At 40.4% G+C, this 19,023-nt stretch overlaps 1 protein-coding gene across 4 annotated transcripts in view; it reads left to right on the top strand.

Moving 5' to 3' along the window:
• The window catches only part of PLD1 (phospholipase D1), a 224,681-nt gene that overhangs the window by 103,088 nt on the left and 102,570 nt on the right, over window positions 1-19,023 (top strand). For all 4 annotated transcript variants that reach the window (XM_068546244.1, XM_068546243.1, XM_068546245.1 and 1 more), the window contains exons 7-11: window positions 1,039-1,097; window positions 2,129-2,221; window positions 9,390-9,542; window positions 12,281-12,430; window positions 13,141-13,224. In XM_068546244.1, coding sequence (XP_068402345.1) covers window positions 1,039-1,097; window positions 2,129-2,221; window positions 9,390-9,542; window positions 12,281-12,430; window positions 13,141-13,224 — 539 coding nt within the window. The remainder of the gene's footprint in view (window positions 1-1,038; window positions 1,098-2,128; window positions 2,222-9,389; window positions 9,543-12,280; window positions 12,431-13,140; window positions 13,225-19,023) is intronic.

Raw genomic sequence — 19,023 nt, 5'->3', positions numbered from 1 at the left:
AAGACTTCTTCAAATAACCCTAAGAAAGAAAACCAAGCATTTAATTGGACTTCACAAGTACTGACAGCTTTGAGAGGTGTGTAATTTTTCTTGCAAGGTTAATATTAGAGAGTCCCAATCATGTACACAAACCTTCAAAGGAAAATTGTTATGTTTCATTTTATTAATCCCATTTACAAGCCCAGATCAAGTGCCGTTTCCTCTGTGATGTCACATTAGCTAGGAAGTGGTCGCCCTCTCCCTATAACTCTATAACTTTATAACTACTTTTCCATGTAACTGTTATGGTTCTTCCCATAGAACTTGGTTGATGTGGAGTGTTTTCCATGTCTGGTCTCCCCTTTGCCTCCTAATGCCAGGAGTGTATCTTTTTTGTCTTTGATTTTCTATTAAGGCTGTTATTGCCATGGTCAACTGCCATTGGCAGATCTCTCCATGACCTTCTTTTTTTTTTTTTTTTTTTTTTTTTCACACACACACACACACACACACACTGTATTTTATTTTTACAAGAGATAAATAGACTGACACCAAGCATTGTAAATGGATGACCACAACAAAAGCAACAATGATTGCAATTACCAAACACGAAACACACTCATACTATGTCATAATATTGACATTCAGTCCAGTAATCCTCCACTGTAACAGCTCCTTTACTTTGCAGTGAAAATTGATTTGTATATTCTTTGCCTCTGAGTCCTTGTGAGATTTTTTTTTTTTTTTTAATTCAAACAGAAAGTCACAAGTTTCTGGTAACTGTACTGCTGAACTGAATGAATAAGCATTTCCATGACCTTCTTGAGCATTTGTCTCTTCATCTTAGAGCACACATCACTTTCTTGATTGTATTAATTGTGTATATGCTTCTAAAATATACTCTTTCAGGGCAATACCATTATTATTGATCTGTGTCGTCTGTAGAGTACCCCAGATGTGTTTATACATGAAGGTACCTAATAATATTTCTCTGAATGCATAAATTTCTCCCCCTCTTTTTTTTGCTTTCTAAAGTTTGGATTTTTGGCCTCTTTTCAGGCAGAATTCCTTGATATAAGCCAGCTGTCCTTCATCCATGATTTGGGACCAAAGGGCATGTAAGTTCCAGTGTCGGATCTTTAAGGAGAAGTGTGAAAAGTTGATGAGCATTAACACTTGATTTATTAACATTTGCCAAGGTGATGGAGCTCACCTGGCTTCACTGATAGCTGCTTTTCTTCCCAACAGAGTTAGAGCAACTGAGGGACCTATTTATACAAAACAGAGTATCTTGCTACTTTCAACAAGGGTGTCAACTGCTCCACTCTCCTCCTCTCACCCCACAGTAGGGGTGTTTAACAGAGGTGGCAAATATGATGTGTGGGAGAATGCCTTAAAAATCAAATATACAAGATCCCTTCTCTTAATCACTGATACTAAAAATAATACTGTATAAAATGTATGCCAAGTAATAGGGTTGAAATTTACTTAATGATTATTTTCCTTCATAATATGAGAGCCTGATATTGCGAAGAGCTTAACTTTTGTAGTAAAGAGCGTTGTTAGCAGCCGTTTTAATTTTTGTTTGTTTAGCCATTATTATTATTCTTTCTTTTCACATCTTTCAAAACCAGGATATTTTTCCTTCCACAGTATCGGTAATAGCTTTGCTCTGCTTCTTTGGCATGGCTTTGTCCCAGAACTGTAGGTGAAGGGATGCAGAAATATATCTGTGGAATCTGTGTGTGAGCATCTCCCGCGGTCTCAGCAGCAGCTGAACCTTCCCCGTGCAGGCACTCAGCAACGCGTGGGGTCTTTTTCAGGCTGTCACAGTGACTGGAGGGAACGCTCAGCATTCAGAGCCAGAAGCTGGAATGCTTAAGGTCCTGCAGTGTGTGCAACAGAATTATGCTGCCCCCCCCCAGTGCCAACAGGCCTACATCTGACCAGAGTACTTTAAAAGATTAGCTGCTGGAGTACTCAGCCTAGTAAACATAGCATTGAGCTATTCGACAGTGAAAGAGGAAAAAGTGGGGAGGAAAGACACGGGAGAATGAAACGGTTTATTTAGTCCTAAGTTGTGAGGCTGTATCAGCTAAGTGTGAACTGGAAGCTTGAAGATGATGGGTTACCTTGATGTCTCTTTCAGAGAAGGTATGATAATGAAAAGATCCGGTGGACACAGAATACCAGGCTTGAACTGCTGTGGTCAGGGAAGGGCCTGCTACCGGTGGTCCAAAAGGTAGGACTTGAGAGTTTTGTGTGTTTGTTTTAATAAACTGAGTATTTGGGGAGTTTTTATATACTATCCAGGTTTCAGCTCTATTTAAACGTTCTGCTCAAACTTGGACTTGTAGGCAGAGTGTGCCAATTACATACATAAAGACCTCGTGGGCCATAGGATTCAAAAATTGCTCAGCCAAAGAACATAGACAGTGGCCAATAAGTACAAGTAAATATGCTCAACATCACTAGTCATTAGGGTAATGTAAATCAAAACCACAGTGATATACAACTTCATACCCACTAGGATGGCTATGATAAAAAAAGATGGACAATAGCAAGTGTTCACAAGGATGTAGGGAAATTGGAACCCTCATACATTGCTGGTGCATCACGTGAAATGATGCACCCACTTTGGAAAACAGTGCGGTAGTTCCTCAAAATGTTAAACATACAGTTACCATATGCCCCAGCAAATCCACTCCTAGCTACTTCCAAAGAGAATGGAAAAAATATGTCTATATTAAAACTTATACGTGAATGTTCATAGCAGCATTATTCAGAGTAGCTGTACATTAAAGTATAAGCTAAAAAGATAAAAATTGGTCAGAGTTCAGGGATAATTTTAGTTTTATCTGTGAGAATGTATATTATGGTGAGTGTGATATAGACCTATGTCCTGTCCAACTAAAGACTCCTTGTGTAGCAGTATTCTCATCTGATTCTTATTTGTTCCTCAAAGCATTTATCACAATGTTTTGAACATAATAGACAATAGCTATTTGTTCCAATAATAATTTACTGGAATTTTGAAAAATATTAAGAACTATATGTTATTTCTCTAACCTTGAAAGAGATATATGAACTCATGTGTACAAATGAAATTGAGCTATGTGTGGGTTAAAAATACACGAACTTAAAACTAGAATCTACCTTTAAACATATTTCACATACACTGCCAGCAAAAAAATACCATTAAGTTGAGCTCTTATTTTCTGGGTTTTGAAAGGATAGAAGGAAAAGATCAAGAGATTTGGCTAGAGAAAACGGAAAATTTCTGTGTTACAAAAAATTTTTTTACTAAAATAAACAGGCAAACAATAGACTAGAAAATATTTGCTTTCAAATCAACTTCTGTAATTTATATAGGGAAACTTGGGGTATAAGTAACATCACAGGAAATTCAGAGACTCCCACTTGAAGTATCTTCCCACCCTCTCCCACCCCCAATTGTACAGAACCCAGGGGAACACCAAATGCCAAGCCGGGAGAGGAGCAGAGTATAAGCCAGCCTGCTTCTGCCCTTGCTTCCTGCCCCATGTCATGCCTCTCTGGGAGACAGAACTTCCCAGCCCACTGGGGCCCTGGTACAGATTCCTCCTGCCTGCTCCTCCTCAGTCACCAACTTTGCCTAAGGTTGCTGCTGAGTGCCAAGTACGGATTTCAGACTGCAAGACTTTGACTGAAGTCTTGCTCTGGGCTGCCTGAACAGAGCAGGCTGGAAGTGTTCGCAGCCCCCAGGAACAGCCCTCAGCCAAGAGCTGCCAGGAGTCCAGCCCCTTCACCCCCCGGGTGGGGTGATTCTGCAGCAAGCTCTGTACCCTCTCCTGGAGTTCCCCAGCAGATTTGCAGCCCAATTGCCCACAGTAAAGTGTGTGAAAACACATCCTTGATGGCTCCCTTCCTGCTCTTCCTTCCCGTCCTTCCCTTCCTGTGGTTCCTATTAAGCTCCCTGATAAGTCCCTTTACAAACTTCTTTCACTTACATCCTTGTCTCAGAGTTGACTTCTGGAGCAACCCAACCTAAGACATCTACTCAAGAAATGGAAGCCTTGATCTGGTCCCTTTTGTCATTTATTGAGTACCTAATGTTTGCCAGGCTGTATTCTAGCCGCTGTGAGAACAGCGGTGAACAAGATGAGGTCCCTGCCCTCACAGAGCTCTAACGGAGGGGAACGCAGGCAGTGGAGAAGCTGACAAGCAATGTGAACGACATCAACGCAAGTGGTGATCAGAGCTTTGAAGGAAAAAGAAGGCAATGGGATAATGAGGGACTTGAGGACTGCAGATGGCGACTTTAGCTCTGGGAGCCAAGGAGCTGATGTTTGAGTTTAACCTCTATGAGAAGGGGCAGCCCGAAAAGTTGGGGGGGAAGACTTTGTTATATAAAGGAAATACACCTCCCCGACTTTTAAAGTCTGGATTATGTCAGACTTCAACCAGGACAATCTAAAAAGCTATGATCCTCCCAGGAATGAAATGTGTCATCAGTTTAAATTGTGTAAATCTTCCCATGAAGCTTGAAGCCTTGGTTCCATATGAATAAGTATTTCCTGAGTCACATTCATGGGGTATAAAATGTCAGTACCAAATAAAGATGATAAGATATAGCTGACAAAATTTGTTTCGAAAATTTCCCATACTAGAAGGCTATTGGCGCCTAAACGGGAGTTTACTTTTAAGGGCAACACTCGGTCATAACTCTCTGTGTTATTTTTGTATCCATAAAAAACCATTCTGATTGCTTTATATATTCTATATTGACAAATTGCCATAAGGCAAACAAGGCAATCAAACTTTCAGTCAAGTCTCATAATGACCTTGTCTCAGGCACAAGTAGAAAGAAAAAAAAATGGCAAACACAGCAAACATTTCTTCCCACAATTTAAAACATCTGCTTAAACAGCACATCCTATTGATGGACTGGATGATGTTTCTTATCTCAAATAATGTCTTAAAAGGAAGAGATAAATAGTTTTTAACACATTTAGCATTTACTGAACTGTGAGCTATACCAAGAATTACAATTTTTAGACAGTGACAGTGTCTAAATGATTTCATTTACTCTCTGGGGCCCATTTGTACAGCCATTATTTAGGCAAAAGGATGGCTTTGCCTGAAGACTTGCTCTTGGCCCTGGGAAGATACCAGTGGACGTGACACACATTCCCTGCTCTCAAGGCTCTCTTTTTCTAGTGGAGGAGAGACAATAAACAAGCAGACATAAATAGTTCCAGATAGTGATGAGTGCTATGAAGAAGCTAAACAGGATGGAGTAGTGGGTGGGATGGGAGCCCAGGAAAGCCTCCCTGTGGAGGAATGTTTAAACCAAAGGTTGATGGATAGGAAGGGACTGCCCATGGGAGGATCTGGAAGAAATAATTTCTGGGTGAGGAATAGCAAACGTGGAAGCCCAAAGAACAAGTTTAGCAAGTCTCAGGACCAGTGGGACCAGCATGGTGGGAGTGAAGGGGAGGAGACGAGGCTGAGAAGGTGATGTCTGGCTCATGTGGGTCTCTCTGTATCTTAATGACACGGCAAGTAGTAGCACAGGTGGTCACATCTTGTTAGAACAGACCATAATCTCACCTTCTTTAGAACAAGAGTACTCATAAAAGCACACGTTATATTGGTGCCAGGCACTGTGTTAAGCAACGTCCATGAATCATCTCAGTGATTCCTCACAAACACTTATGAGCTGGGCATTATTTTTATCCTCGTTTTATGGATTTAGACCTCAGGCTCAGTTACCCAAGTTCACACAAGTGCACAAGTGGCAAAACCAGAATTGGAGCCCAGGGAGGCTGACTTCAAGGCAGACGCTTAGTCCCTGAGCAGCAGGGACTGACCCCCTGAAGGCTCCTTGATGGATTCCTTTCTTTTTTTTAAAATTTTTTTAAAAAATTAATTAATTAATTAATTTAGTTTTGGCCGTGCTGGGTCTTCGTTTCTGCGCGAGGGCTTTCTCTAGTTGTGGCAAGCGGGGGCCACTCTTCATCGCGGTGCGTGGGCCTCTCACTATCGCGGCCTCTCTTGCTGCGGAGCACAGGCTCCAGACGCGCAGGCTCAGTAGTTGTGGCTCGCGGGCCTAGTTGCTCCGCGGCATGTGGGATCTTCCCAGACCAGGGCTCGAACCTGTGTCCCCTGCATTTGCAGGCAGATTCTCAACCACTGCGCCACCAGGGAAGCCCCTGGATTCCTTTCTTGATGCATATTTCCCTGTTAAAGAAAAACATCTATTGACAACAGAGAGAAAGGGGAGAAACCAGAAGAGGTTTGATGAATGGCATAAATAAGAAGAGCTTTAAATAAAGGCCAGGCATCCATTCACCTTATATCTAATGACTGTTGTAGAGGGCAACTCATCATTGTCAAAACGGAAGCCATTATCTTTGGCCTTCAACTTTCAAAATCCAGCAGTCACGACTAAACTGTTCTGTATTTCCAGGCTGCCACATCTTGGACTTTCTTTCTCAGTGTGACAAACCTGCCAGCTGTGGTTTTCAAAGCCTGTGGCTCCTTCCCCGTCAGCAATATGGCACACCGGTGCTCTGGGCCTGTGCCCTGCTGTCTGCTCTCTAGCTTGCATCGAAAGTCAAGCTGGGACAAGGGACTGTAGCTAAAGAAGGACCTTTACGAGATATGTGATCCATCTACTCTCTTTTAACCTTGACCAACTTTTTATCAACAGGCAGCCACATGTCTGGACTCATAACTCAGCCCCATCAGGATGCCTGAGTTACCATGTGATATCATGGCCTTGGCATTTATATTGAGCAGAGTTATGAGAATTCTTATAAAACATAAATTTCTGCATTTGCTGAAAATCATTGAGAATGTTATCCATTAATATTGTTCAATTGCCTTATTAGTTTCCAAGTGAGAAACTTCCTTTGGAATTTAGTGTTTTGGTGGGCGACCTCTTTATTTCCTTAATTTATTCATTTGATAAGAAAAGCCAGGAAGGGACTTTCCTGGTGGCACAGTGGTTAAGAATCCGCCTGCCAGTGCAGGGGACACGGGTTCGAGCCTTGGTCCGGGAAGATCCCACATGCCGTGGAGCAACTAAGCCCGTGCACCACAACTACTGAGCCTGCGCTCTAGAGCCCGCAAGCCACAACTACTGAAGCCCGCGCGCCTAGAGCCCATGCTCTGTGACAAGAGAAGCCACCGCAATGAGAAGCCCACGCACTGCAACGAAGAATGGCCCCCGCTTGCCGCAACTAGAGAAAGCCCGCACGCAGCAACAAAGACCCAACGCAGCCAAAAATAAATAAATAAATTTACAAAAAAAGAAAGAAAAGCCAGGAAGCTCAAACCCACATTGGCATGCCATCACCATAATTATATTAGTGCTGTGCTTAGGTGTTTGCTTTCTGTGACCTTGATATTTTTCCTTTTATTAACCATAGCACATGTATATCCTTTACTGTGTTATCCTAAATCCATCCCACGCCCTTTTATTGGAAAGGAGACAGCCTATATATTAAAAAACAAATGAATTAAATGAAACCATGTGGAAATCAATGTAGATTTGTGTACATTAAATCCCAAATTAGAGAGCCACTAAAATGTAATGTGGTTAGCAATTTCAGTAATGATTTGTTATACATTTCTTTTAAATGCTGAGTTCACATGTTACATTTACAGTATTAGTTAATTTATGTTCAGGTGTTCTGGCCTTACCTATTTCATAATGTGCTTTACATTGCCTAACGTGTGATATAATACTCCCATTGTTACTTTATTTAGTTATCGACCGATTCATTTGATCACTATACAATCTCAGGTGGATATGATGTTAGATGCAGCTTGACAAAGTTGCCATTTGTTTTCACTTCAAATCAATCCTACCTTCTCTCTCTTGCTCTTTCCACTGTCAGTGTCACGCCTATCATCTGCGTCCTGACTACACAAGGTGAGGTCCTAACCTCAGCATCCCCTTTGAGTCTTGTTAGAATGCAGAATCTCAGGCCCCGCCCCAGGCCTACCGAATCAGACTCCGCATTTTAACAGGATCCCCTGGTGATGCATATTCACAGTGAAGTGGTGAGAAGCACTGTTCTCTATTACTACAGCAGTCTTGCTCACCTGCTACAGGACATCCTTCTTTATCCTTCAGACCTTTCTTTCTGAAATATAGTTCCCATGATTTATTGTCCCATTGCCTTGCCAGGGCAGGAGGATTCCCTTATTTAAAAGGCATCTGGGTGTTTTTTTAGAAACACAGATTGTCCGGTCGTTTTAATGGATCTGTGGTAGGGCCTAGGAATCTACCGTTTTTTTAACAAGCATCTCAAGAGATTCTGATGATCAGGCAAGTTTAGAAAAAACTGGTTGCATGATGTAAAGTCATCCTCCTTCGCATGGCCTTCAGACCCTCCTCAGTGTGGCCTTTGCCTGTTCCCCACGCCCACCCCACCTACCTTCACTGTCCATTTTCTCATACTACACCTCCTGAAACCCCAGCCTCCCCAGACTTTCTTCCAATACAGGCAGCATTCCCAAGTGTTAGAGCCTTTGCTAACTTCCCTCCATACGTGATGTACACCTTGAACCCTTGGGGCTCTACGTGGTGGGCTTCTTTCTGGCCTCCCTCAGACACCAGCTCTTTGGGAGAATGCCACTAGCTCATTCTCGTAGTGAGAACTAAGGACTCCCTCCTCCTTACACACATCACATTTTGCTTTTTTCCTCTAGTACCTATCCATTCAGCCTAGAATTGTCATTGTGCCCCACTAGCCTAATAAGCCCCTTTGAGAACATGTCTGATTTATCTTTGTGTTGTTTCTACCTCTGCCCGAACTCCCAGGTTATCACTGTACTTTTGCATCATGAGGCTCTTAAATAGATATTGGATTGAATGCAGATATACTTTTGAGAGACCGTGTTCCACTCAACCTCATTTATTAATGGTCCTTAAAGCCACCAATAATTTGAAATGAACAACAATATGTAGATTATTGGATGCTTACTGGATTTTTTTGAAAGGGGGGTTTTACTTACTCAGAGACTCATTGGCCTCTTTTATGGTGGTTTATTTTAGCAAACACCAACCCATTCGAACTTTTCGAACAACTATGGTGCCTGCTTTGCATCCTATTAGCTCTGCCTGCCCATATCAGGGGCATTCTTCCAGGATTTGCCATTAGTGTTTAAAGAGCTAATGAATTGTTTTGAATTGCTTGGTGCCAGTACTTCTCAGAAAAACATAATAGGAAGATTTTTTATTATTTTTTGTTTTATAGTGTTTTCATATTTTTTAAAAAAATAGATCCCTTGTGTAAAAAATAAAGTTATGTTTACTGTCTGCTAGAGTGTTTATACTTCAGACATGTCATAATAATTTGTTCTTTTTGTTTCAGTAATTCAGTACAACTTTAAAAATACTTATTTCCTTCTTACAGGTGGTTGATAGTAAAAGATTCCTTTCTACTATATATGAAACCAGACAGCGGTGCTATTGCCTTCGTCCTGCTGGTAGATAAAGAATTCAGAGTTAAGGTGGGAAAGAAGGAGACGGAGACGAAATATGGACTCCGAATTGATAATCTTTCAAGGTACAAATTGGAAATATTTTTAAAAGATTTCTCTAAAAACAGAGTTTTTCTCCCAACCTTAAGTGAAGAAGATGGTAAAATAATTTAGATGTTAGAAAATTGTTATTTAGAACTCATTCTCGATCAAAAGTGATGAAACTACTTTTCTTTTTGTATATTTTTAAGATGTGAATTACATATGTACACGAGTCAGAATAAATGATCCCATGTGTTGCTACGTGCCTGTTTTAATAAAATATATGCCTATTTTGACAAAATTGACTACCCAATAATAACAATTTACCAAAGAGATAAGGAGTAATAATTCATATTTTTAAAAAGTAAAAATTTACTTTATAAATTGATATCCTTTTATTAACAAAACATGTAAAAAGTGATTTGATTACAAAAATTCTGTTTACATACAGATTTTAAGAAAGATACCTTGAAGGATACTCAACTGTACATTTACTATAGATTTTATTAGCGAGTGTGTGTGTGTTGATAAATGTTTGTTTCTGGAAGACTGTAGTTATACAATATATGTGTGTCTTTATATATACATCTGTCTCTATAAAGTTCAGCCTCATGTATATAGATACTTATAGATATAATTTCTCTCTTTATACACAGACATTAAATATATATATATATTATATAAATATGCTACTCTTAGTAATATGTTTGCATGTGTGTTTGTGTGTGTGAAAAAAAGTGCTGAACTTCCTGATCTCTGACAATAGAAGGTTCAGGATTGGTTATTGGAAATGTAGTGGTGCTGCCAATAAACCTCCCTCCTGGGAATCCCTGGTGGTCCAGGGGTTAGGACTCTGTGCTCTCAGCTGTCACTGCCCAGGGTCCAGGTTCAATACCTGGTCAGGGAACTAAAATCCCACAAGCTGCGTGGCATGGCCAACAAACAAACAAACAATCAAACAAAAAAAACCCCACCTCTCTCCTGGTACTATACTTTCCTGTTTTCTGGGGGACTGTAGAAATCAGGCCACAATTCTCATTGGTCGCTATAACAGTTACTTACTGGCCGTCTTATCTCCATCTCCTATCCTCACTCACTTGCACACCCTTGCCAAATGAATCCATACAGATCCAGGTTTCATCTGCTTCCTCCCTGGTGTAAGTGGTCCTCCTCATTGTATCAAACAAGCCTAAGTTCCTCCATTTACAATCTGAGGCCTTTTATCTCTCTGCCTTTATTGGCAACCCCTCCCTAATACAGCCTTTCAGTTCTATGGAGACGGTTCTCTTCACCATCCCTTCTCACACATTTTTAAATTCCTCTTCACCTTTCTCCTTCCTGTCTCCATGTTTGGAATGGTTATTTTTTTTTTTCTTAACTCTGGCTCACATCCTGTGATAAGACCGCTGTTTGTCACTATCTCTTCTACAATATCTGTTTCTCATAACTGGTTTTCAGAGGCATTTCAACTCAGTTGGAGTAGTACTAGCATGTTGGCTCAAGCCCAGGCACTTTCCATGCCCTCCTGACCTGCCCGCAGAGTCCTGTGTCAGCCCTGTGGCGGCGGATGGAGAATGCCTCACTGCTCCCAGCACCACGTCTCACCTCGCCCCTCGCCAACCCGCAGACAAAAGCCAAGCATCAATGTTAGGATGTTTGGACATCCCTAATCTTTATAAATAATTATTTTGGGGTCTGTGAATATAGCCCCTCCCCTGCTTCTCATCAGGATCATTGTATTTCCCCCCAAAGGCAAACTCTCCCTCCTCACTCACAGGGCTTTTATACTGAGGTGGGTTTCTCCCTAAATGGCAGGGAGACCACTGGCTCCAACACCTTGTTTTCTCTGAACTTCAAATTTGGATAACTTATTCCCACCTCTTGGTGTTACTCACCAATTCTGACATTTGTCATGTAATAACTTTTTATGATCTCCTACTCTGAATTTTTTTTCAGCACTTATAAATCTGTAACCACTTAGGATAGTTTAGTCATTGGCAGTAGGAAAATCCAGGCAATCTGGGTTACATCAGAAGTCATTAATAAGCCACGTTAACCATGGCTGATTCCAAGCTTCCAACTATGTCACTGAGATGCGTTTTCCTGGCCTTTCTCAGCTCTGTCTCCTGGGATCTGCTCCATCCTCAGGCTGGTCCCCTGGTGGTAGCAAGATGGCTGCCTCTTACACTCAAACCGAGTTCAGTGGAAGGGAAAGAGTCTCTTCCTGGCATTTCTGAGCAAGTCCTTGCATTTATTCTCACTTGTTGGGTGGAATTGGCTAATGTCCTCATCCCTGAACCAATCTTTGAGATCAGGGGCTGGAAGATGCCATTTTGTTGGCTTTGGTGGACGCAGAGTAGGGAAGGGAGGCTGAGGGAATGGACACCAGGCAGTCCCAAGGGAAATGTCCTCTACAGGAGCCAACAACTCTCTAACACTTAAATGTAGGACCTCACCTTACGTCTCTTCCGTTGTCCTCCTCACAGTCTAGCACAGCGAGCTCAAGGCCTGTAATAAGTGCCTTTACACAAGTTTGCATAAGTGAATGAGGGAATAAGTAACCTGAAGGTTTGTTTTCGCTACGTTGAATATAGTTTTAAATCCTGCCAAAAATGTTTAAAAATCTGCTTTTTTGATATAGGTAAGGTGCTCTTTGCCTAAAATTTTCAACTTATGTTTGCTGCGGTAACAAAACAAAATGGGACATGTTTAATTCTTAAATTGTTTAAAGAGACAGAACACAGAGTGACCATTCTTTTCCACATTTTGCTTTTCTTTGAAGGACACTGATTTTAAAATGCAACAGCTATAGACATGCTCGGTGGTGGGGAGGGGCTATAGAAGAATTCATCCATAAACATGGCCCCAACTTTCTCAAAGATCATCGATTTGGGTCTTATGCTGCTATCCAAGAGAACACTTTAGCTAAATGGTAAGATCTTTTTGCTCTAAGACAATCACAGTAGTCATAGCATTTAATATTGTAGTGGTCTAAATTCACCTGGAATCAATTTTTGAAGCTGTGAAAAGATATTATGCATTATACTTAACAAGGGCCTTTCTTTATAGGACTACCTGAGCAGCACTTAGTTTTCCACTTTTTGTTTTTATGATTTTTTACAGAGAGCTTTAGATAGCTAGCTTTAGATTTTGAAGTTTGACTTTAAAAGTTAACTTCATACATTTTCTTAATGATGCAAATGGAAAGTTTATTTAAGTCATTAGCCATAATTTAAGAAAGAGAATTTACTTGCCAGGTATTTCTTTTAAATGAAATCCTGCTTAGCATGCTTTTCTACCCATGGATTAGAAACTGGTCTGCTTTCAGTCTCAGAAGAACAACCGTGTGTGAGTTCAACAGGATGGGAGAATTCATCTGACCCCATACGATGATGAGACCAATCAATTTGTTATTCTCTCAGCAGAAAAGAATCAGGTTGCCTACTTCTGTCTATTTACTGTACTTCCTACATAGCAGACAGAAGGTGTTGTTTTCAATCCTTGTTTCCAGTTATACAAAGTAAACTGGTGGTTTTGTAGAAACTCTAGGCAGTGGCTTCCATCTTCTCTTTTGTCATACGATAGATTCCTTTTTTTTTTTTTTTTTTGTTAAAAAAATGAAACAGAAGACTTGTCTTTCAGGTATGTTAATGCCAAAGGATATTTTGAAGATGCGGCGAATGCAATGGAAGAGGCAAAAGAAGAGATTTTTATCACAGATTGGTGGTTAGTATTTGTCCCTGGGGAGTTTGTTTGGCGGTCTCTATGTTTAGGAATATAGAACAGTGTTGTGCTGTTATAGAATTGTACATTAGGAAAGACAGCAGTACTCACAGGTGGTTTGGCCAAAGTCTCAACTAATTAATTGTAGTAGCCTCCACTAAAAGATCTTTTCAAAAAACCTGGCACCCATATATATTCTTAAAATATTTAGTTTGAACAGTTTTGTTTTTGTCTTTCCATTTGGAAGCAGATAACCAATATTCATTTTAGTAAAGATTATTTTACAATGCAAACATAGGTGTAGAGGTAATGGAAAATAATCTTCCCTGGGTATCTTTCCTCATCTTGCTGTGTCTGTCATGAGGTCCAATGAATATGCTTCCTCTGAATTGTCCCTTTGAAATTAGAATATTCCCATTTGCCTATTCTATTAAAATATCCATTGTAATGGTTAGCTTTTTTGGAGATGCATCAGGTTTCAACTTTCTAATCCCCTTTAAAATCATCCATGAGAGTTATTATGTTTATTAAAGCCACTAAAAGTCTTGTACCTAAAACTCATTTAGCTCTTGGGAAATTTTCCTCCTGGAGTGGGTGCAGGCTTTGTAGTCTGACTTTAGTTCCAATTATCCATATGCCTGGATAGTTAAAACCCATTGCAGATGCTAACATTTGCTACAATGGAAATGAAAATGTCTTAAATATGTTTTCCTTCTAAGAACTTAGTTGCTTGAAATGCCCCCTGTTTTTCCTTATCCTGTTTCCTTCCAAATGCTCTCTTGTACTGAACTATGAAAATATCGTCATAATTCATTTCCTCCTAATTCTAGGTTTTGCAGGGAGGGGAGAGTAATTAGGAATGTGAACGCATCTTCTTCTACTGTTTTGCCTCAGTGATGAGGAAATCTATAATTCTAGGGCATGCTTTCCCAATTGGCACTATTGACCTTTGGGGCCTGATAATTCTTTATTATGGGGGTGTTGTTCTGTTTGTTGTGGGATGTTTAGAAGCATCAGTATCCCTGGCTTTTATCCACTAGATGCCAGTAGCAAGCTCCCAGTTGTGATAACCAAAATGTCTTCAGCTGTCATCACATGTCCCCTGGCAGGGCACAGTCCAGTCCCTCTTGGTTGAGAACGATTGATCTAGAGTCAATAGATAGGGTGTGTGATAGTCAGCATGTCTGAGAACCTGTTTATTCTCATGCTTATGGAGGACCTTAATCTTGGCCTTTATATTCTTGCCAAATTTTGTCTCTTCAGTCAGTTACCAGGAATAAAAGAAAGTTTCATACTTAGAAGCTATCTCTTTGGTTGAATACTTTCTAAACACTTATGAGAGTAGATTCAAGCTTAATGTAGTAGGTATGTTCCTTTAAAAAGTATTTCTGAAAGTTTGACAGGGACATGAAAGAGACTGAAAATAGCATTTCCACTGAGCCCATATTTTCATGTTTTACACAAGCAAATAATACATATTTTGAAGGTTCTGAACACTAAAATATAGACTCATTTAAACATCTAAAGAGATGGAACCTTGAATGTTTTTTTTTCTACCAGTCAGCAAGAAAATAAATCAGGAGGTTATTGCTTTTTCGTGACTGCACTAGGATAACATCTTATTACAACACTCTCTTTGAAATAAAACCTTTTCAGGAACTTCCCTCATAACAAGGAAGAAAATACTTGTTGTGCAAGTATGTTGCAAAAGAGAGCATTCAGAAACTTTATCAAACCCTGATATATCTGGGTCTGAGAGAGTGAAAAGCATAGTGAGAAGGTGCACATGACTTTTAGAAGTTTCCAGTCTAATTCAAGAGACATCATATACATGAGTGAAAACTGTGTTAATCTGTTTCTAAAACAATTAGTATGCAACCAAAGGCAGATTTAGTGAAATGAGAAGCAACCTGGGACCTAGAAGCTCTTAGTTTCTTTATTTGTTAATTCATTTAACCGTCCATCTTTTCATTTGTTAATTTATTCACTCATTCATTCCAGAGCTATTTAGTGAGCAGCCTCTATGACGGGTACTGAAGGAGGCCACATGTACAGAAAGATGAAAGAGAAGCAGCCCCTACCCTGGAACAATAGAGAGTCAGGAAGTCATGTGTAGAACAATGGATTAGGGCAGTGACTGAGCCTGCAGAAGCTGTGGAAGCTTCAACGGACAGAATGCTGGCCTGAGTCCTGGGTGATGGAGCTGTTCAGTTGAAGACAGTGAGTGTTTTTGACAGAGGGATAACCAGGACCAAGGCATAGAGGGGTGAGAGGGCACAGCAATTTTGGAGGAAGGTAGAGGTCGTAAACAGCTTAAGCATAGCATTCTTTGGGATGGTGGGTGGAGATAGCATTCAAAAGACGGGTTAGGGCCAAATTGTGAAGGGCCCTTCATGAGCTGCTAAAGAGTTTGCATCCTTTGAACACTGGAGTCCTTTGAACTCCAGTGCAGTCCCTTGAACACTGGGAATGAGTGAACATTTTTAAGCATGGGAATTTTAATCAAATTTGTTTTCTAAAAGGGACCATTTTGGTTATAGTGTAGAAGATGAATTGAACAGTGGTTATAGAGACCATCTAGCGAGTTACTGCTGTGGTCCAGGAGAGGAATGGTGAGAGTCTCTGCTCACACCACCTTAGGGGCCTTACTATTACTAACTCGGGACAAGTCATACTCACCTTTATAAGGGGTCATTTCTAAGGCACAGTTGAATAACATTAAGTAGCTACTATTTGTTGAATTCTTACTAAACACCAGGGACTGTGTTATAGATGAGAAAAGTGAGGCTCAGTGGGGCCGATTAGGAAACTGCCCGTAGCCACACGGTCTGTACGTGCTGGTGCTGGCTTGGATCCAGCGTGTCTGCCCTAGTGCCCACATGTCACGGAGCTGCCTCTCCCAGGAGCCGACTGCACCGCATGGTGTGCGAGATCCCTTTTAGCTCTGACATTTTTTAAGTGCAGATTGGATTTTTTTAAGGTGCTGGATAAAGTAATAATCAGATTTGGGTAGATTTAGTCAGAAGAAATTTTCTGAAGAGGTAAATTCTAAGGTAGGCTGTCAGGTTAGAAGAGAGAATGATTCGTTAAACAGCCCAGACTATCTGAAAATTAAGGTGAAGAGTAAACCCTAGCTAGAAGTTGAAGGTACCACAAGAGGTAGTTTCTGTGTAAAGATGAGTGAGCATTCCTCACTTGTTTCTCTGTATCTACCAGGAGAACATGTCTCATATGTCTTTTCTGTGCTTGGTGCTACTTCACGTCCCCCTGTGAACTACCCAGTGTTCCCTGGAGCGAGTCCTAGAATGAGGCTGGGTGCCAAGATGTGGCTTCCAGTCCGTTGCTTTAACTTAGGACGGATGTACAAAGCGTGGCGTAGATCAGCTTTCCTCTGGATGATGGTGACTCTCATTCCCACCGGTCAGCAGGGATGTTTGGAGCACGTGTGTTGAGTCTTTGCCTAGATTGGTTCTCTGCCTGGCCTGTCGGTGGTGAGGGTGCAGGTGGGGTCTGCCACAGTGTCTGTACTGAGTCCGTGCATTAAACAGGCCAGAGACAGACTGGATTAGTAAAACTGGAGAAAAAGAAGAAAAACAATAAACAAAGATATTTAAAGGGGGAGTTTATCAGAGGAAGGGGAACAGAAACAAGGTCTCCTTTGGGCTGGAGACAAAGGCTATAAAGTGAAAAACAGACTCAACATTTCATTTGGACTGGCTCACAAGCTAAGACTATTCTAAGTAGGAGACACATTTAAGTTGATTTTAATGTTATGTTTTTCAAATGGTGGGCTGTGACTCTTTAGTAATTATTTATTAAAAGAACTGGGCTTCCCTGGTGGCACAGTGGTTAAGAATCCTCCTGCCAATGCAGGGGACACGGGTTCAAGCCCTGGTCCGGGAAGATCCCACATGCCGTGGAGCAACTAAGCCCGTGCGCCACAACTACTGAGCCTGCGCTCTAGAGCCTGTGCTCCGCAACAAGAGAAACCACCGCAATGAGAAGTCCACGCAGCGCAACAAAGAGTAGCCCCCGCTCGCTGCAACTAGAGAAAGGCCATGCTCAGCAACGAAGATCCAACGCAGCCAAAAATAATAAATAAATAAAAGAAATTTATTAAAAAAAAAAAAGAATTTAGTGGGTTATGTTCAGAATTTTATTTAAATAATGAAATAGGATAAGAAAAGGAAGGAAATAAGAGAAAGGCAAGTTGCAGCTTAAGTGGCAGTAAGGGTTATTAGTTTGTGAAATGTTTATTTCAGTAGTCAGTAGAAGACTGATTGATAGGAAGGTAGATAGATAGATAGATGAAAATATTGGGCTGGATTCATAATGTATTCCTGTGGATTATGACCCAAACAGTTCAAAAGCCTCTGACCTTCAACAGGGTTGGCAAACGTTTTCTGTAAAGATAGTAAATATTTTAGGCTTTTCAAGTCACATACATACAGTCTCTGATGTATATTCTTCTTTGTGTGTGTGTGTGTGTGTGTGTGTGTGTGTGTGTGTGTGTGTTTAATAACCCTTTAAAAATGTAACAGCCATTCTTAGCTCATGGGCCATACTAAAACAGGCGATGGACCAGATTTGGCTCATGGAACACAGTTTGCTAACCCTTGTCTTAGAAAGTAGATTCAAGTTACTGTATTATATCAATACTAGGAGATAAGTATATGGTTAACATGAGAAACTGTCAATCTGTTTTCCAAAGTGCTTGTACTAGCAATGTATGAGAGTTTCATCCCTCCTCATCATTGCAAGCACTTGGTACTGTTAGTCTTTTTTAATGTTAGCCATTCCAAAGGGTATGTAGTAGTCTCTCACTGTGTTTTTAATTTGCATTAACAATGTCTTTTCATGTTAAGCATATTTTCCTGTGACTTTTGGACATTTGTTTAGCTTTTTTGGAAACATATTCAAATCTTACTTTTCTTCTTTTTTTTTGTTGGATTGTTTTCTTATTACTAAACTGTAGAAGAACTTTATACAGTCTAGCTACAATTTGCTCCACTTCATTCTGGCCTCCATGTTTTCTGATGAGAAATTCGTGGTCATTTTGAATCATTGTTCCCCTCTTAAATAATGCATTGTTTTTCTTCTGAGTGCTTTCAACATTTTCTTCCTGTCTTTCGTTTTCAGCAGTTTGATTATGGTATTTGAATTTATCCTGTTTGGAGTTCACTGAGCTTCTTGAATCTGTAGGTTTATATCATTCATCATATTTGAGAAATTTTCAGCCATTTTTTCTTCAAACTTTTTTCCTGCATTTCCCTCTTTCTCCTCTTTTGCTGAGTCTCTGATGACACAAATTGTGTCTTTTAGTATTGTCCCACAAGTCTCTGAGGCTCTGTTAATTTTTTTCAATCTTTTCTTTGTTATTCAAATTGGATAATTTCTCTTTATCTGTCTTTAAGTTCACTGATTCTTTCCAACATTTATGTCATTTTGCCATTGGCATTTGTTGAATGTCTTTCCTGCAAATGGAGATTTTTCTGATTTTTTGTATGCTAAGTAATTTTTTACTGTATTCTGGAAGTTTTGAATATTATGACTCTGGGTCTTGTTTACATCTTATAGAGAACGTTGATATTTCTGTTTTAGCAGGAAACTGGCCCATTTGGGTTCATGCAGAATGTTCCAACCAGTCTTCTATCTGTGTGTTTTTAATGTCAGTTTTGTTTTCAAAGCCTTTGCAGTGCTGTTTAGATCTGCCCCCCCCCCATGTGCTCCACCTAGTGGCCAATTTGGTCAGTGGTCTATTTCTTATTTCAGTTTTCAAATTCTTTGGCATAATATTAGGAC

This window comes from Eschrichtius robustus, chromosome 6 (genome assembly GCF_028021215.1).
Source record: "Eschrichtius robustus isolate mEscRob2 chromosome 6, mEscRob2.pri, whole genome shotgun sequence".
In the NCBI taxonomy this organism is placed as follows: Eukaryota; Metazoa; Chordata; class Mammalia; order Artiodactyla; family Eschrichtiidae; genus Eschrichtius; species Eschrichtius robustus.
The sequence above is the reverse complement of the archived record's forward strand: the minus strand, read 5'-3'. Positions and strand labels throughout refer to the sequence as shown.